The sequence below is a fragment of the Macaca thibetana genome, chromosome 11 (genome assembly GCF_024542745.1).
Source record: "Macaca thibetana thibetana isolate TM-01 chromosome 11, ASM2454274v1, whole genome shotgun sequence".
In the NCBI taxonomy this organism is placed as follows: domain Eukaryota; kingdom Metazoa; phylum Chordata; class Mammalia; order Primates; family Cercopithecidae; genus Macaca; species Macaca thibetana.
This window is the reverse complement of record NC_065588.1, coordinates 25,244,620-25,265,342: the sequence shown is the minus strand read 5'-3', so window position 1 is coordinate 25,265,342 and position 20,723 is coordinate 25,244,620. Positions and strand designations below refer to the sequence as shown.

Genomic DNA, 20,723 nt, shown 5'->3' with positions numbered 1-20,723 from the left:
TTTACCATATTAGAAATTAAAACAAAAATTTTAAACTGCTTACATTAACAGACATTACATGTTGATAAAAATAAACTTTATTAAACACAAGTAAATACATGAACATTTTTAAAGAAACAACTTTTTTTTTAAATTGAGGAAATGAATGGCATTGTTTACATTTTAAAAATTTATTTGATATCTGACTTAACAGAAGACGGCTGGATTCTCATATCTATTTCAGTATTCCATCTGTTGCAATGTGTTGTTTTGTATGAAGCATATAAAGAAAATCTGGCCTCATACAGCTACGCAATTGGAAAAAAAGTAATATTGTAATAGCCTTTCTGATAATTGTGGATATTCTTCTTTGATACTATATCATAACTCTACAAGTCATAGTTTCTTAATGTGGAATATGAAACCATATCAGTGAACTATTCATACTCTGTTATTTTAAAACATTGATCTGTCTTACCCTCTGAATAGATCTTGTTTTCATATATGATTTAGCATTATCATGTGTTGCTTGCTTGAAAAGGTTTGGTTCACTGAATTATTTGCTTCCAAATGTTGATGTAACTTATTATTCATTATCAAAAATCACATACATTAGTATAATCACCAAACAAATCAGAAGTTTTTTCGTTTTGTTTTGAGACGGAGTCTCGTTCTGTCACCCAGGCTAGAGTGCAATGGCATGATCTCAGCTCACTGCAACCTCCACCTCCCAGGTCCAAGTGATTCTCCTGCCTCAGCCTCCTGAGTAGCAGAGATTACAGGTGCTCACCACTGCGCCTGGCTAATTTTTGTATTTATAGTAGAGACAGGGCCAGGCTGGTCTCGAACTCCTGACCTTGTGATCCATGCACCCCTGCCTCCCAAAGTGCTGAGATTACAGATGTGAGCTGCCATGCCAGGCCCAAACCAGAAGTTTTTAAAGATTGGAATACTTTTAAGCTTACAGTGATAGATACAAGTTTTCTAAAATTTGAATTTTTGCCTGAAAGCTTGAATTTTATCATTGGCAATACATATTTTGAGTTGTATCCTTGAAGTAACACATTCCAATGATTCATTTTTGAGAGAATGTCTGCCAAAATAGTCAAATAATTGCACAAGTGGCATTTCTCGAGACAGTATTGTCATTTGATATGCAACAGAAGAGCTTTGTGCTTACTTCCCATTTTATCCAGCAGGATATTAAAAAGACATGTACTTAGGGTTGAGGTTTAATACAACTAATAATTTTTCACCTCTTCATCAGGGCATTCTTTTTTTAAAATTTTTTTTTTAATGTGATTCAGAGTCTTGCCCTGTCGTCCATGCTGGAGTGTGGTTGTGCGATCTTGGCTTAGTGGAACCTCTGCCTCCAGGGTCAAGCAATTCTCCCGCCTCCGCCTCCCGAGTAGCTGGGCTTCCAGGCACACGCCACCATACCTGGCTAATTTTTGTATTTTTGGTCGAGACGGGTTTTCACCATGTTGGCTGGTCTCGAACTCCTGACCTCGTGATCTGCGTGCCTCGGCCTCCCAAAGTGCTGGGATTACAGTTGTGAGTCACTGTGCCCGTCCATCCGGGCATTCTTTTGTGAAGCTGGTTCCTTCCCCTCACCTCTCCCCGTAGAAATAGTACAGTTTGGGGTCACTGTCTGATTTGTGCTAAGACATCAGCACTTTCACACCATCTTGCACAATCAGTGCAAATAGGTACACGATGAAAAAGTCAGATAATGTTAATATTATTATGGAAATAGATTTGACCTCACAGATCCCAAGTTCTACAGCCACCGAGAGTCTGTAGATCACACTTTGTAAGCCACTGTTTCAGATGAAACCTTTTGGAGATATCAGTTATATTCAAACTAATTTTAATATTCATTTTGGAACTACAGTTATATATTTAGCCACATGTTTTAGATGCTAATTGTGAAACAAAAAGCTAAAATTAAAGAGCAGATCAATGTATCTGTCCTTGTGCAACAGGATCTAGAAAGGAAAAATGAAGAACTCGAAGAACTTTATTTATTAGAGAGGTGTTTTCCTGAAGCAGAGAAATTGAAACAGGAGACTAGAATGCTTTCTCAGGTAAGACTGGTTTCTCTTTTTCAGCTAATACTTTTGTCACCACAAGAGGGAGTTGTAGTCCAATTTTGATGCCAAGAAACTAAATTTATCTGTTTTAAAAAACCCTCTCATCTGACAAATTGATTGCTTATGGCAAAGTAAAGTAACATAACTTTGTAGAAAGCTATTTGTCAGTAATAACGTCCTTGAAATGTTTATATTCTTTGACACTGACTCAATTGTTGGGAATGTATACTAGGGAAATTATGCTAAATTAAAACGTAAAAGCTTTGTGCTTAAGGCAGTCTAGTCTTGCTCACAACAGCATAACTTTGGAAATAATGTAGGTGAATATCAGAAGAAAAATGAAAAACTATTATATGGCTAAAGATTGTGGTATAATCTTAAGTGAAAAATTCTAAGTACAGTACAATATGATTACAAATGTGAAATTTGCATAAACCACAAAATGAATGGAAGGCCTTGTAGTAAAATGCCAGTGGCAACTAGACATTAGTAATAACTTGGGAAGTAGAAATTAGCCCAAGTGTTGGCCTTTGCAAATAAGCAGCTCTATGATTAGAGAGGAAAACTAAGCAAAACAAAAACTACTTATAAATAATGCTTTAAAAATAAAAATCTGAAAGTAATTAGTGCTTCTATGTATCTGAATGTTAAGGATTAGAAATTACTTGGATAAATAAGAATTTGGTTATTTTGGAGCTCTGTCAAGTTAATGGTTAAAGCCATCATGTTTTTATCTAAGTTGGTTAAACTAGGTTATAAGAATATACTTCAAAAAAGAAGTCATTTAATCTTTGGTTGAATCTTCATCAATGTGAACCTTTAAACATTTTTATTCCACAGTGGAAACACTACATTCAATGTGATGGGAGTCCTGATCCTTCAATAGCCCAAGAAATGAACACGTTTATTAGTTTGTGGAAAGAGAAAACAAATGAGACTTTTGAGGAAGTGATTGAGAAGAGTAAAGTAGTGCTAAATGTAGGTGTTTTATGTATTTTCCTATAAACTGGCTGTTACAGATAGTCTGATATTAACTCAAAATAAAAATAAATTAATAGATTACTTGCCAAATAATAACACTACTGCTTCTGAACCCTTAGCAAAAGAAGTAATTGGTCAGCTTTTTCATTTTCTTTTTACAAGTCCTAAGAATTCCTTGCCACATTAGCTAAGGTCACCATATCATAACACATTATTTGTCTGTCTAATCAAGAAAAAAAAAACAAGTTGCATGCATTCATGTAGATAACACAGGTGGGGGTAGTGGGTAATTTTATCCTCAGTTGGAATATCCACTGTTTAGTAATTTAGTACCCATGATTTTTAATGTTTACTTAGTGCAACCTCTGCCTCCTGGGTTCAAGCAGTTCTCATGCCTCAGTCTCCCGATAGTTGGGATTACAGTCATGTGCCACCACACCCAGCTAATTTTTGTATTCTTAGTAGAGATGAGGTTTCACCATGCTGGCCAGGATGGTCTCAAACTCCTGACGTCAAATGATCCACCTACCTTGGCCTCCCAAAGTGCTAGGATTACAGGCATAAGCCACTGCACCTGGCTGAGAATTTTTAATCAGGAGTGAATCAAAAGTTGGATTGGAAAAATTTACCAGAAGACAGCACAGAGACGAAGAGATAGAAAATATGAAAGAGCAGTTGACAGGCATGTATGATAGAGTAAGAAGGGCTAAAAATATATGGAAAAGAAGGGATATGGAAGAATGGAAGAGAGACAATATTCAAAGATAATGGCTGAAAAATTTCCAGAATTGATGAAAGATGTGAATCCTCACATTCAAGAAACTCGACAAATTCTAAGTAAAAAGAAAAACTAATGTTTATACTTTTAACACTTCTGACACCAAATGTATGTGGGGTTTTCTCACACCAACCAATTATCCAACTCTCCAGATACCTGCTAAGTGTCCTTCGATCCAGTGCTGGTACTGAGTACTTAGAGCTAGTGCAGACCCCAGTCCCACAAAACTGCCTCTTCCTTCACTTCCAGTCACAAGTCCCAGCTTGTCACCTGTACTTCTGATCAGCCTGTTATAAATCAGCCACAAGCCATTGGTCAGGTTATTTGCTATAATGGCTCACAAAACTCAGGGAAACATTTACTCGCCTCTACTGGTTTATTATAAAGGATATTACAGAGGATACAAGTGAACAACTAGATGAAGAAATACAAGGGGTGAGGTCCGTAGGGAGGAATGTAGAGCGTCCATGCCCTCTTGGGGCACACCACCCTTCCAGCACTTCAATGTGTTCACCAACCAGAAAGTTCCCTGAACCTCGTTGTTTGAGTTTTTTGTGGAAACCTCATTTATGTAGGCATGATGCATTAAATCATTTGCCACTGGTGTTTCAGTTCATCTTCATCTCCTTTCCCCATCCTGGAGGCCAGGGAGTGGGGCTGCGGGCTGCAGGATTCAGCCCTCTAATCTCATGGTTGGTCCCTCTGGCAGTCAGCCCCCATCTGCTAAGACTCATCATACTAGCATAAACTCAGATAAGGTTGAAAAGGGCTTATTATAAATAACAAAAGCTGTTTCTCTCATTCCTATCCCTCAAGAAATTCTAAGAAGCTTACACCAGGAACAGGGGGCAGAGACCAAATACTTCTTTTTATGTCACATCAAGTTAGGATAAATAAATTCACACTTAACACACATGATAATAGAAACTAGAAGGAATTCACTACTCTTATTCCTGTTATTATCCTTTAGTGCTTTTTTGGTCTAGCTCCTCACAGTTTTATGCTTCCTGTCATTGCTGCTGTAGTTTAACTTCTTCATGTTGTCATAAGAGAGTATAACTGTAGACTCTTTTAAGTTCATACCATGCATTGTATGATTTAATCTGAACAACAAAGTTATGAGAGTCCTTTAACAAATAAAGAAACATAGATTGTGATTTGCTTACAGTCCACTATGAGACCTTAGATGGACCTTACTCTGACTTTCCAAAGGCCCAAGGAGTCTCCCATACAGTCTGAGCTGTTTAAATGCCAGTGGATTAATCATACAGTGTTCTTGGTACTACACATCCTCTTTACCAGAGAAGCTGCCATGGCATAACGTCAGCTTAGGAATCTGGTATTTTGCAATTAGCAGGGAGGTAGTGGGAAGTAGTACTAGAGTTCACCAGTGATGAGCTGCAAGGAACATCTTCCTGTTACAAGAATGAGTCAGAAGTAGAAGTAATAAAGAGCAAAAAAGATGAGAAAAGGATAAGTTCAATAACACGGGAGACAGAAGAGGGGAGTAATCACAGCAATAGGAAACAAAAGCAGAAAGCTGCAGAACAAGTGGACTTGGATAGCAGTAACAGAAGGAAATGGCCCCATAGTAAACACCGATTTCCAAATTTTCAAATTTATTTAATAAACTCTTATGTAGTACTTAATCTATGCCAAGCTTTGGAAATACTAGCTTTCTGAGTTCTCATGATAACACTAGAAGATAGGTACTATGAACCCCATTTTTCCAATGAGGAAGTTAAGGCACAGAGATGTTAAATAACTTGCCCAAAACCACACTGCTAGTTGAGAGGTGGCCAGGATTGAAGCCTAGCATTCTTGCTTGAGTCCATACTACCCTACACTATGATGCTGCCTGTCTTAATTCAGAAAATTTCTGTGTATTATATGTGTCAGTGTTCAAAATTTAATTCTGCCACTTACTAGTTGTTCCTTCATCACACTGTGCCTCAGTTTCGTCATCTATAAAATATATACCATAACAATATCTACCTCATAGAATTATAATGAAGACTAAATGCATTAAAACATATACAATATTTAGAACAGTTCCTGGTGCATAGTAAGCATTCAGTAAAAATGGTAGTAGTTCTATTCCACCTCCTTCTCCTCATCGTTGTTATATTATTGTTGTTTTTTCTATTGTCTCTCAGTCTTAGATAATGACAAGTTGCCACTCATTTATTAACTTGCTAATGAAAACTCTGTCACACATAGTTAACTGGTAGGTCCGAGGGTTTAATTAGATTCAGAGCCACCATTTCCAGCAAGAAGGCATCATAGGTTATGTTGTGTTCTTCATACTGCATCCTATCAGAAGCCATATGATGTTCCATTATTAATTTAATGATGCGAATTTGATCACATGGTTAAGGTGTTTGCCATTAAATCTCCACATTGCAAAGTACATTTTCCCCAATCTGAGGTCAGATACTTTGGCACTGGGAGAATTATGTATTCCTCAACAGCTTTTCACCTAATCATTTAGATAGTCATTGAGGATCTTTATCTGAAGCAGTTATTACACTGGGGATTGAAAAATGGTGATTTGCTAACTGATAATTGCATCCACATTAGATAGATGGCATTCTTCTGTAAAGAACTGTTCTTTCTTCACCCCACCTTCCCCTTTCATTTCTGAACGTCTAATACTATATACTCATGGATTTTTATTTATTCAGTGTGTTATAATTAATTTTAAGGGAGTTTGGGAAGAAATTTTTGTTTATGATCTTAAATTACAGAATAAATACTAGAAAGGATTTCTATATGTTTTGCTAAGTATGTGTTCTTCAATTCAAAAGGGATAGAACATTCCCTTTTTCACTTGTCCTTGACTATTTCTCTGAGAATTAATGCAAATATTATTTTACTTTACAGTTAATTGAGAAATTGAAATTTATTTTATTGGAAACTCCACCGTGTGATTTGCAAGATAAAAATATAATACAGTACCAAGAATCAATTCTACAACTGCAGGAGCTCCTTCATCTTAAATTCAATGTAGCCACAGAAATACTTCTCAGAGTAAGTGTGATATTTTGCTTATATATTAAGTTTTATAAGAGCTAACATTTTATGTTATATATAAAATAATTCAGTATTTTTTAAACTGAAAAATCAAGAGTTTATGGAAAAGTTAGTAGAATAATTTAAAGTGCATATATTTATTCAGATTTAATAACTGATATTTTATTTTTAAATGTAGTTTGTTTTGTTTTGGTTTGATTTGTTTTTTTTTTTTTTACAGATAGTAAATACGCAATCTCCCTGTGTTACCCAGGCTGGTCTCAAACTTCTGGACTCAAACAGTCTTTCTTCCTTGACCTCCCAAAGTACTGGGATTACATGTGTGAGCCACTGCTCCCCCCAGACATTTTATTTTTGAAGAAATAGAATGTTATTTCTATTTGCCATTAAAAGTAATGGCAAAAACCACAATTACTTTTGCACTCACCTTATATTATTATTTTTATTCTTAGGATAATAATATGTAAGGATAGGATAAGAGACCTCATCCTAATATATATATATATTAGCCAGGCATGGTTTGCCTGTGGTCCCAGCTACTTGGGAGCCTGAGGTGGGACCATCACTTGAGCCCAGGAGGTCAAGGCTGCAGCGAACCATGATCGCGCCACTGCACTTCAACTTTGGCAACAGAGCAGACTCTGTCTCAAAAAATAGTAATAATAAAGAGGAAGAAGAGGAGGAGGAGGATTAGAAAAAATACTATAATGTTATATTTCAATTTGAAATATCAGCATGAACCAGATTTCTTTTTATTCCATAAATAGGATTTGGGATTTCAGTTCTGGGGCAGGAAAAGTGAAAGATGAGGCTGGATTGTCTTGTGCTAGAAGGCAAGCAAACGCTCAGAGACTAATGACATTGTATGAAAGAGATGCCATTAGCTAAGAGGCTAGCTTAGAAGTCGCACTGATCAAATTTGGAATAATTTGAATATCAGAATAATGATTATAATCAATTATAAAAAATTGAATATATAAAAATTTTTGAGTTTATAGTGATACTTCAGAAACAAAGAGGAAGGTGGAGTGAAGAAAGAACAGTTCTTTACAGTAGAATGCCATCTATCTAATGTGGATGCAGTGATCAGTTAGGAAATCACCATTTTTCAATCCCCAGTGTAGTAAATGCTTCACATAAGGATCCTCAATGGCTACCTAAGTGATTAGGTGAAAAGCTGTTGAGGAATACATAATTCTCCTAGTGCCAAAGTATTTGACCTCAGATTGGGGAAAATGTACTTTGCAATGGGTGGATTTGGTGGTCAGCACCTTAACCAAGCAATCAAGTTCATATCATTAATAGTGGAACATCGTATGTCTTCTGATAGGATGCAGCATGAAGAATACAGCATAACCTATGATGCCTCCTTGCTAAAAGTGGTGGACCTGAATCCAGTTAAACCCCTAGACCTTCCAGTGTACAAAAATAAAGAGGATAGAGGAGCAAGTTAAACAATGCCATGAGGAAACAATAATAGAAATCCACAATGTGGGACAATTCTACAAGATAACTGTCCTGAACACTTCAAAAAGTTACAGTTACAGAAAACAAAAAGTGTGCAAGAATAATCACACTTAAAAAATTAATAATAAATGTAGTCTTCAACAGTTTAAAGTTTTACGTTCTAGCAAGTGCATATTGACTTATTCAAATCTTTTATGACAGCTGATTTCTTGAGCAATAGGCATCAAACTATGTTAGTTTTTATTTAAAAATTTTTAAGAACATACTTGAATTTTATGGTTAATATTGGATATTAAGTATTAGACTAGTGAAAACATGACTCATCTGGATTTTATAAGCTGGATATTTTGCTTTCTAAACTTGATGTGTTCCGAGATAGGTTAACTTTGCAGTAGAATAGTCTACATTTTAATAAGATACAGATAAATCAGCATGTGTATAGTTAAAATGAAAAGTCATGATTCTGATGTTATGACTGAGAAAGGTAACATAATATTAATCCACAGGTGCTACCCGGAAATATAGAAGCAACTTTATTTTTTACTTTTCTGAGACCCAGTCTTGCTCTGTCACCCAGGCTAGAGTGCACGGTGCAATCATGTCTCACTGCAGCCTCAACCTCCCAGACTCAAGCAATCCTTCCACCTAGCATCCTCCCAGCTCCCAAGTAGCTGGGACTACAGGCGCACACCACCACACCCAGCTAATTTTTTGTAGAGATGAGGGGTCTCATTATGTTACCCAGGCTGTTCTTCAACTCCTGGACTCAAATGATCCTTACAACTTGGCCTACCAAAGTGCTCAGATTACAGGTATGAGCCACCTCACCCAACCTAAGAGCTACTTTAATTCTTGGACACCTTAGGAGAAACTGAATGGAAAAAGGAGATGCATGTTTAAGTAAGTAAATACATTTGCATCCTTTAGAGAATTTTTTAAAACAATCCTTTGTCATGTTGATTGAACCTGGTTTTTACCCAAGTCACTCTTTTAGGTGGTTAATAAAGGGAATCCAACACGTAAGTGATAAAGTAACTTATCTAAGTTGTATAATTTATGAGGCCTGTGGCCCTTTGTAATGTTTTCTTTTTCTCTTACAGCAAGCTAGTACTTTGGCAGACCTGGACAGTGGAAATATGGAAAAAGTCATTAAAGATGAAAATGTTACTCTATATGTGTGGGCAAACCTCAAGAAGAATCCAAGGTACCCTTGTGGATAATACTTTCCCTGTAGGTGGAAAGACATTGAACCACATCATGATTGCCAGACAGATGCCTACTGCATAGCAGCATGGTGTGTTTGGAAAAGCCCATTTTAGGAAATTAGCCCACTGAAGGTTGAATCACAAACCTGCCATTTACTTACACAAGTTACTTAACTTTGTTGAGCTTCAGTATATCATCAGTAAAATGATGATTATGTCCCTTAATAGGATTGGATTGAAGATTAAACATTAGTGCATGTAAAAGTTATAGCATAGTGTTTATTACAAATATATACTCATTATATACCAGGTCTTCCTCTTCTCTTTACCCACTTAACCCCTCTACCCTCCAAAAAAATAGAAGTGGTAGGTACTTTTTTTTTCTTTTCTTTTTCTTTTTTTTTTTTTTGAGACAGAGTCTCGTTCTGTCATCCAGGCTGGAATGCAGTGGTGTGATCTCGGCTCACTACAACCTCCACCTCCTGGGTTCAAGCGATTCTTTGTGCCTCAGCCTCCTGAGTAGCTGGGATTACAGGCGCACACCACCACACCTGGCTAATTTTTTTTGTATTTTTAGTAGAGACAGGGTTTCACCATGTTGGCCAGGCTGGTCTCAAACTCCTGACCTCAAGTGATCAGCCTGCCTTGGCCTCCAAAAAGTGCTGGGATTACAGGCGTGAGCCACTGCACCTGGCTGATAGGTACTTTCTACATGGCAATCTGGATTTTTTTTTTTTTTAATGAATCTTTGTGAACTGTTAATAGATTTTCGTATGTGTATTTCGTGGACATTTAAGTGCTGTTTCCCCAATAGTTTTCAACAAAGAAACGTCTCTAAGGAATGACAGTGATGATGGCAGATTCACGACCACTTGGTTGCTGCTTGATCTTTAAACATTTTAAGTTACTTGCATTAGTATAGCAGTGAGTTTTAGAGAAAAATAACCAGAATAAAAATTAGGAGGCCTAGGTGTGGATCCTACCTCTGAAAAGACTAGCCATGTGACATTTAAAAAAAAAAAAATTGGACTTTATTTTTGATGTTTAGTAAAAGGGAAGAACAAAATATTTCCCAAGTTCTTTCCATTTGCTATGAAAAAAAAAAAACAAAAAAAAAACCTCTTCGGTTCACATCTAATCGGGGACAATATAGTAACCTTTCTTATTGTAAAATATGTCAAGTATAGAAAAGTGAAGGAAATTAATCTGTATAATTTTAAATGAATAAAAATAAAATGAATAGCTTTGTACTCACTACCCAAGTTTAAGAAGAGAATTAGTTGGTGTCTTTTACGAGATAAGGAATAGTGCAGGCAGAACAAGTTTCATTTTGATGACGATTGGGGGGGGGTGGTTGTAAAGATGATGAGTTCGGTGCTGAACTGGCTGAGTTTGAAGTACTTATAAGATACCAGAGTGCAACTGGCTGAAGGCATGGAGAGAAATCTGAGGTGTAGTATATTTTGAGGAGTCATCAGCATGTAGACCAATGGTTCTTCACTTTTTGGGAGTCATAGATTCTTCTGAATGTCAAGTAATTACAGATGCTTGCACTTGTGGAAGGGCATTTTTGGACCTCTTAAAGTCCATTCAGAGATGCGTCATACCCCTACCCAACCCTAGGAAAAATAAAGCTCATATTAAAAACTTCTGATAGTATAGATAGTCATTGAGGCCACAGAAGTAACAATACCCAGAGAGTGTGTGTTGAGGGAGAGGAGAAAGGGCTTAGGATGGAGCACTGAGTAATATCAACATCGAAGGGATGGTCAGGAAGAAGGCCATATAGAGGAGACAGAAGGAACTGCCAGAGATGGAGAAGACTGTGGGGTTATGGATCCCAATAAACTGTTTTGAGAAGGACAGCATCAGCAACTGGGTCCAAATGCTGCAAAGAAAGCACATGTGATCAGACTAAAAATTGGAGCAAAATTAAGGTGAAGAGAAATACTGCTTAGTTATAAATTTGACGCAGATCTAGAGTTTCCTAGGGTCTCATCTTTTTTGTTGTAATTAATTATTAACAGGCACAGAAGTGTCAGATTCTCTGAAACACAAATTGGATTTGAGATTCCAAGGATATTAGCAACAAGTGACATTGCTGTACGACTCCTGCATACTCACTATGATCATGTTTCTGCACTGCACCCTGTTTCAACACCATCAAAAGAACACACTTCCTCAGTAACTGAGCTTGTCAAAGATGATGTTGAGAATGTAGAAAAAGCAATCAGCAAAGAGGTCGAAGAAGAGTCCAAACAACAAGAAAAACAGTCTCACTTAATTCAGGAGGAAAAATTAAAAGTTGAGGAGGAACAAGATGATATTGAAGTGAAAATGGTAGGACACATTTAAATATACACATTTTTTTTTCTTCATGCAACACGTGTTATTAGATTCCCTTAAAGTATTCTCAAGATTTTTCCTAAACAAATAGAAATTGTCTGGGAGCCACTTTCTTGCCAGTGCCTCAATTTTTAATATGTGTCTTTTTCTTGTCTTCCATTAATAGTCAATTAATAGTTGAGCCACTAGCTTCAACATCCTAAAGTTCAGCACAGGCATTGCTTTTTTTTTTTTTTTTTTTGACACGGAGCCTTGCTCTGTCGCCCAGGCTAGAGTGCAGTGGCGCGATCTCGGCTCACTGCAAGTTCCGCCTCCCGGGTTTACGCCATTCTCCTGCCTCAGCCTCCGGAGTAGCTGGGACTACAGGCGCCCGACACCACGCCCTGCTAGTTTTTTGTATTTTTTAGTAGAGACGGGGTTTCACCGTGTTAGCCAGGATGGTCTCAATCTCCTGACCTCGTGATCCGCCCGTCTCGGCCTCCCAAAGTGCTGGGATTACAGGCTTGAGCCACCGCGCCCGGCCGCTCATTTTTATATTAGGTGCACAACCGGGCAGCTTTGATGCCATTTAATTTTTGTGTATTATATATTTCAAACTCACTCAAGGGAACTTGCCATTAAATGGAAACTTAAGTAAATAATCTTATATTACCCTGTTACTTCCTCAGTTTTTGGTTTTATAAGAAAGAATTTTATAAAGTAAAAATTTATTTTCTTAAAATATCACTCTTCTCTGAAACATTGACATCTTTAGATATAGCTTTTGACCAATTTAATAATCATATTCCTTTAGTTAGCTTCTGCTCTTTTTTCTGTTGGCAAGATTGTCAAGCTTATTTATGTTAGAAAAATATGTCTCTTAAGAATTTAGTAATACTTTCTCAGAGCCAAGCAGTTCTTTAATAGCCTATTTGCATGTTATGAGGGACCAAAAAATCTCACGTTTTCTGACAAGTGCTTAAGACATGAAATGTATTAGTTTATTGATTTATTTTCTTTAAACACAGGAGAGGATTAAGGATTAGATTGAATACAAATTTAAAATCAGAATAGGAATTATTAGATACTCTAAGAACACCTGATTTATTAATAATTCAATTTAAAATATTACATTGGTATCAAAAATTATAGACTGGGCATGGTGGCTCAAACCTGTAATCCCAGAACTTTGAGGTCAGGAGTTCGAGACCAGCCTGGCCAACATGGTGAAACCCTGTGTCTACTAAAAATACAGAAAATTAGCTGGGTGTGGTGGTGTACACTTGTAATCCCAGCTATTTGGGAGGCTGAGACAGGATAATAGCTTGAACCTGGGAGGCGGAGGTTGCAGTGAGCCGAGATTGTGCTATTGCACTCCAACCTGGGTGACAGAGTGAGACTTCATCTCAAAGAAAAATAATAATAATAATAATAAATACTGTAGCAATGTAGAAAAATGGATATGACATAATGCTAAGTATAAAAAAATTGTATTTAGACTCTAATGACAAGCACGTGAAAAATTTAAAGGCATAAGGAAATGAGAACCCAGAAATCTCTGCATACCTGATATTTTAGAGAGGTGGGAAACGAGTGATTTATTCCTCTTTAAAAATTTGTCATTTTTGTTTAAATGTTTTTTGGGCAATAAGATCGTTTTTAAAATAAAAATTTCATTTGAACTCTCAGGTAGTGTAGAAGCTTTACTAGAGACAATAGTATTTCTAGTTCTCTTCCCTTTCCTGGAATATGGAAGGATTATACTCCTCTCCATGTTGAAGCTAGGCATGACCTTGTGACTTACTTTAGCTAATGAGATGTGATTAGATTTGACAAACTCATTTATTTCCAAGGGGGAAAAAAAAGAATGGGTAAATAGGTCTCGTAAATAGGTAATAGGTAACATTGTTTCAATATGGAGTAAAATAAAGTAAAATAAAATAAAAAACCCCATTAACGTAAAATAAAATTTGGGAGGATTTGTGATTTTAAATTCCTGAAAACAAAGAACCTGTCAGTGTTTTACATGAGAATTTCATATTATTGATTTTAAAACTGTGATATAATAATTTGAAACCATATAATTTGAACTATTGCATTTACATGGCTAAAGCAATTTTTTCTTATGCATCTATCTCAAAGTGGCCTCATATGGTAATAATTCATTATAGTTCTGTTAATTTTGGCAGTAGTTTTATTTTATTTTTTTATTTCAAAAGGTTTTTGGGGAACAGGTGGCATTTGGTTACATGGATAAGTTCTTTAGTGGTGATTTCCAAGATTTTGGTGCACCCATTACCCGAGCAGTGGATACTGTACCCATTGTGTAGCCCTCATCACTCCCCCACCCTTCCCTTGAGTCCCCAAAATCCATTGTATCATTCTTACGCATTTGCATCCTCATAGCTTAGCTCCCACTTGTGAGAACGTGTGATGTTTGGTTTTCTTCTCCTGGGTTACTTCACTTAGAATAATGGTCTCCAATTCCATCCAGGTTGCTGCAAATGCCATTATTTCATTCTTTTTTATGGCTAAGTGGTGTTCCGTGGTACATATATACCTCATTTTCTTTATCCACTTGTTGATTGCTGGGCATTTGGGCTGGTTCCATATTTTTGCAATTGCAAATTGTGCTGCTATAAACATGCATGTGTAAGTGTCCTTTTCATATGACTTATTTTCCTCTGGGCAGATACCCAGTACTGGGACTGCTGGATCAAATGATAGAACTACTTTTAGTTCTTTCAGGAATGTATTAGTTTACATTCCCACCATCAGTGTAAAAGTATTCTCTTTTCACCACATCCACTCAAACATCTATTTTTTTTAATTTTTAAATTGTGGCTTTTTTTCTTTTTTTTTTTTGAGACAGAGTCTCGCTCTGTCACTCAGGCTGGAGTGCAGTGGCATGATCTCAGCTCACTGTAACCTCCACCTCCTGGTTCAAGCAATTCTCTTGCCTCAGACTCCTGAGTAGCTGGGATTACAGGCACGTGCCACCACACCTGGCTAATTTTTTGTAGTTTTAGTAGATACAGGGTTTCACCATGTTAGCCAGGATGGTCTTGCTCTCCTGACTTCATGGTCCATCTGCCATGGCCTCCCAAAGTGCTGGGATAACAGGCATGAGCCGCCACATTGTGCCTATTATGGCCATGTTTGCAGGAGTGAGGTAGTATCATATTGTGGTTTTGATTTGAATTTCCTTAATAATTAGTAATGTTGAGCATTTTTTCTTATGTTTCAGGACCATTTGTATATCTTCTTTTGAGAATTGTCTATTCATGTCCTTAGCCCATTTTTTGATGGGATTATTATTTTCTTGCTGATTTGAGTTCTTATAGATTCTGGATATTCTGCATCTGATAATCTTTGTCAGATGCATAGTTTGTGAAGATTTTCTCCCACTCTGTGAGTTGTCTGTTTACTCTGCTGATTATTTCTTTTGCTATGCAGAAACTTTTTCGTTTAATTAGGTACCATATATTTATCATTGTTGTCTTTGCATTTGCTTTTGGGCTATTGTTCATGAAGTCTTTGCCTAAGCCAGTGTCTAGAAGGGTTGTTCCAATGTTATTTTCTAGAATTTTTATGGTTTCAGGTCTTAGATTTAAGTCTTTGATTCATTTTGAGTTGATTTTTGTATAAGATGAGAGATGAGGATTCAGTTTCATTTTTCTACACATGGCTTGCCCATTATCCCAGCACCATTTGTTGAATCAGGTGTCCTTTCCCCCACTTTGTTTTTGCTTGCTTTGTCAAAGATCAGTTGACTGTAAGTATTTGCCTTTATTTCCAGGTTCTCTATTCTGTTCCATTGGTCTATCTGCCTATTTTTATACCAGTACCATGCTGTTTTGGTGACTATAGCTTAGTATAGTTTGAAGTCAGGTAATGTAATGCCTCTAGATTTGTTCTTTTTGCTTAGTCTTGGTTTGGCTATGTGGGCTCTTTTTTGGTTTCATATGAATTTTAGGATTTTTTTCCTAGTTCTGTGAAGAATGATAATAGTATTTTGATGAGAATTGCATTGAATTTGTGGATTGCTTTTGGCAGTATGGTCATTTTCACAATATGATTCTACCCGTCCATGAGCATGGGGTGTATTTCCATTTGTTTGTGTTATCTATGATTTCTTTCGGCAGTGTTTTGTAGTTTTCCTTGTAGAGGTCTTTCACCTCCTTGGTTAGGTATGTTCCTAAGTATTTTATTTTATTTTTATTTTTTTTGCAACTATTGTAAAAGGGGTTGATTTCTTGATTTGATTCTCAGCTTGGTCACTGTTGGTGTATAGCACTGCTACTGATTTGTGTACATTGATTTTGTATGCTGAAACTTTACTGAATTCGTTTATCATATCTAGGAGCTTTTAGGATAAGTCTTTAGGGTTTTCTAGGTGTACAGTCATATTATCAGCAAACAGAGTTTGACTTTCTCTTTACTGATTTGGATGCCCTTCATTTTATTCTCTTGTCTGATTGCTCTGGCTAGGACTTCCAGTACTATGTTGAATAGAAGTGGTGAAAATGGGCATCCTTGTCTTGTTCCAGTTCTCAGGGGTAATGCTTTCAGTGTTTCCCTATTCAGTATAATGTTGGCTGTGGGTTTGTCATAGATGGCTTTTATTGGCTTAAGGCATTTCCCTTCTATGCCGATTTTGCTGAGAGTTGTAATCATAAAGAGATGCTGAATTTTGTCATATGTTTTGTTTTTAATTCTCTGTGGTATATCACATTTATTGACTTGCACATGTTAAATCATTCCTGCATCCATGGTATGAAACCCACTTGATCATGGTGAATTATCTTTTTTAAAATTTATTTATTATTATATACTTTAAGTTCTGGGATACATGTGCAGAACGTGCAGGTTTGTTACATAGGTATACATGTGCCATAGTGGTTTGCTGCACTCATCAACCTGTCATCTACATTAGGTATTTCTCCTAATGCTATCCTTAACCCTATTCCCCCACCTCCAACAGGCCCCAGTGTGTGATGTCCCCCTCCCTGTGTCCATGTGTTGTCATTGTTCAACTCCCACTTATGAGTGAGAACATGCAGTGTTTGGTTTGCTGTTCTTGCGTTAGTTTGCTGAGAATGATGGTTTGCAGCTTCATCCATGTCCCTGCAAAGGACATGAACTCATCCTTTTTTATGGCTGCATGAATTATCTTTTTGATATGCTATTGGATTCGGTTAGCTAGTATTTTGTTGAGGATTTTTACATCTATGTTCATCAGGGATATTGGTCTGTAGTTTCTTTTCTCGTTATGCCCTTTCCTGGTTTTGGTATTAGGGTGATACTGGCTCCATGGAATGATTTAGGAAGGATTCCCTCTTTCTCTATCATTTGGAATAGTGTCAATAGGATTAGTAACAATTTTTCTTTGAATGCCTGATAGAATTCATCTGTGAATCCATCTGGTTCTGGACTTTTTTTTATTGGCAATTTTTTTTATTACCATTTCGGTCTTGCTGCTTGCCATTGGTCTGTTCAGAGCTTCTATTTATTTCTGTTTTATTCTGGAAGAGCTGTATACTTTCCGGAATGTATTCATCTTTAAGTTTTCTGGTTTGTGTGCATAAAGGTGTTCATAGTAGCCTTGAATGATCTTTTGTATTTCTGTGATGTCAGTTGTAATATTTCTCATTTTGTTTCTAATTGAGCTTATTTGAATCTTCTCTCTTCTTTTCTTGGTTATTCTTGCTAATGGTCTATCAATTTTGTTTATCTTTTCAAAAAACAGATTTTTGTTTCATTTATGTTTTGTATTTTGTTTGTTTGTTTCAATTTCATTAGTTCTGCTCTGATCTTGGCTATTTGTTTTCTTCTGCTTGGTTTGGGTTTGGTTTGTTCTTTTTTCTCTAATTCTTTGAGGTGTGTCTTCAGATTATCTATTTGTGCTCTTTCAGAGTTTTTGATTTAGTTATTTAATACTATGAATTTTCTTAGCATCACTTTTGCTGTATCCCAGAGGTTTTGATAGGTTTTGTCACTATTATCGTTCAGTTCAAAGAATTTTTTAATTTCCATCTTGATTTTATTGTTGACCCAATGATCATTTAGGAGCAGATTATTTAATTTCCATGTGTATGCGTGGTTTTGAGGGTTCCTTTTAAAGTTGATTTCCAATTTTATTCCCTGTGGTCTGAGAGAATACTGAATATAATTTTGATTTTCTTAAAATTATTTATTTATTTGAGACCAAGTCTTACTCTGTTGCCAGGCTGGAGTGCAGTGGCGTGATCTCAGCTCTGCCTCCCGGGTTCCAGTGATTCTCCTGCTTCAGCCTCCTGAGTAGCTGGGATTACGGGCACATTCTACCATGCCGAGCTAACTTTTGTATTTTTGTAGAGACAGAGTTTCACTATTTGGCCCGGCTGGTCTCAAACTCCTGACCTAAGGTGATCCGCCTGCCTCAGCCTGCAAAACTGCTGGGATTACAGGTGTGAGCCACCATGCTAGGCCTGATTTTCTTAAATTCGTTGAGACTTGTTTTGTGGCCTCTCATATGGTATATCTTGGAGAATGTTCCTTGAGCTGATGAATAATAGAATGTATATTCTAAAGTTGTCGAGTAGAGTGTTGTGTAAATATCTGTTAAGTCCATTTGTTCTAGGGTATAGTTTAAGTTAATTATTATTTTTTTAATTTTCTGTCTTGATGACCTGTCTAGTGCTGTCAGTGGAATATTGAAGTCCCCCACTATTATTGTGTTGCCATCTATCTCATTTCTTACATCTAGTAGTAATTGTTTTATAAATTTGGGAGCTCCAGTGTTAGGTGTGTATATATTTAGGATTGTGATATTTTCCTGTTGGACTAGACCTTTTTTCATTATGTAGTGACCCTCTTTGTCTTTTTTAGCTACTGTTTATAGTCTGTTTTGTCTGATATAAGAATGGCTACTCCTGCTTGCTTTTGGTGTCTATTTGCATGGAATATCTTTTTCCACCCCTTTAAGTTTATGTGACTGTTTACATGTTAGGTGAGTCTCTTGGAGACAACAGATTCTTGGTTGGTGATTTGGTTTTTGTTTTGTTTTGTTTTGTTTTGTTTTGTTTTTGAGACAAAGTCTCCCTCCGTCAACCAGGCTGGAGTGCGGTGGCGCGATCTTGGCTCACTGCAAGCTCCACCTCCTGGGTTCACGCCATTCTCCTGCCTCAGCCTCCCGAGTAGCTGGGACTACAGGTGCCCGCCACCACGCCTGGCTAATTTTTTGTATTTTTAGTAGAGATGGGGTTTCACTGTGTTAGCCAGGATGGTGTTGATTTCCTGACCTCATGATCCATCCGCCTCGGCCTTCCAAAGTGCTGGGATTACAGGCGTGAGCCGCCACACTTGGCCCTATTGGTGAATTCTTATCCATTCTGTAGTTCTGTATCTTTTAAGTGGAGCATTTAGGCCCTTTATATCCAATGTTAGTATTGAGATGTGAGGTACTATTCTATTCATTGTGCTAGTTGTTGCCTGAATATCTTGGTGTTTTTTTTGCCTTTTTTTTTTTACACTGCATTATTGTTTTATAGGCCCTGTGAGATTTATGCATTAAGGAGGTTCTATTTTGTTATATTTTGAGGTTTTGTTGCAAGATTTAAACTCCTTTTAGCAATTCTTGTAGTGCTGGTTTGGTAGTGGTAAATTCCCTTAGCATCTGTTTGTCTGAAAAAGACTTTATCTTTCCTTCATTTATGGAGCTTAGTTTTGCTGGATACAAAATTCTTGGCTGATAATTATTTTGTTTAAGGAGGCTAAAGATAGGACCCCAATCTCTTTTCTAGCATGTAGGGTTTCTGCTGAGAAATCTGCTTTTAATCTGATAGGTTTTCATCAGATTAAACCTGGTACTTTTGCCTCACATTTCTTAAGATTTTTTCCTTTGTCTTGACTTTAGATAACCTGATGACTGTGTGCCTAGGTGATGATCTTTTTGTGATAAGTTTCCCAGGCATTCTTTGAGCTTCTTGTATTTGGATGTCTAGATCTCTAGCAAAACCGGGAAGTTTTCCTGGATTATTCTTTCAAATATATTTTCCACACTTTTAGATTTCTCTTTTTCCTTGGGAACACCAGTTATTCTTTAATTTGGTTGTTTACATAATCCCAGACTTCTTGGAGGCTTTGTTCATTTTTTAAAATTATTTTTTCTTTGTCATTGTTGGATTGGGTTAATTCAAAAGCCTGTCTTCAAACTTTGAAGTTCTTTCTTCTATTTGTTTAGTTCCATTGTTGAAAACTTTCCAGTGTATTTTGCATTCCTCTAAGTGTGTCTTTCTTTTCCAGAAGTTGTGATTGTTTTTTATTTATGCCATTTATCTGGAGATTTTTTAATCCATAGCCTGTATCATTTTTGCAATTTTCTTTAAGTTGGTTTTCACCTTTCTCTGATGACTCCTTGAGTAGCCTAATAATCGACCTTCTGAATTCTTTTTGTGGCAATTCAGAGATTTTTTTTCTTGGTTTGGATCTACTGCTGGTGAGCTAGTGTGATATTTTGGGGGTGTTAAAGAACCTTGCTTTTTCATATTACCAGAATTGTTTTTCTGGTTCCTACTAACTTGGCTGGACTGTATGAGAGGAAAGATCTGGGGCTCAAGGGCTGCTGTTCAGATTCATTTGTCCCGTGGGGTGATCCCTTGATGTGCTCTCCCCCTTCCCCTACAGATGAGGCTTCCTGAGAGCCAGACTGCAGTTACTATTATTGCTTTTCTGGGTCTATCCACCCAGTGGAGCTACCAGGCTCCAGGCTGGTATTGTGGAGTCTCTGCAAAGAGTCCTGTGGTATGACTCATCTTCCAAGCTCTCAACTGTAGATACCAGAACCTGCTCTAGTGAACGTAGCAGGGGAATGAAGTGGAC

The 20,723-nt window shown here is 36.9% G+C and overlaps 1 protein-coding gene across 11 annotated transcripts in view; it reads left to right on the top strand.

Annotated features, from left to right (window-relative positions):
• The window catches only part of DNAI7 (dynein axonemal intermediate chain 7), an 81,297-nt gene that overhangs the window by 32,492 nt on the left and 28,082 nt on the right, over positions 1–20,723 (top strand). For 6 of the 11 annotated variants that reach the window (XM_050746670.1, XM_050746665.1, XM_050746673.1 and 3 more), the window contains 6 exons: positions 1,965–2,066; positions 2,913–3,050; positions 6,715–6,861; positions 7,085–7,186; positions 9,432–9,535; positions 11,564–11,876. In XM_050746670.1, coding sequence (XP_050602627.1) covers positions 1,965–2,066; positions 2,913–3,050; positions 6,715–6,861; positions 7,085–7,186; positions 9,432–9,535; positions 11,564–11,876 — 906 coding nt within the window. The remainder of the gene's footprint in view (positions 1–1,964; positions 2,067–2,912; positions 3,051–6,714; positions 6,862–7,084; positions 7,187–9,431; positions 9,536–11,563; positions 11,877–20,723) is intronic. The other 5 variants (XM_050746675.1, XM_050746672.1, XM_050746674.1 and 2 more) reach the window with 1 other exon arrangement.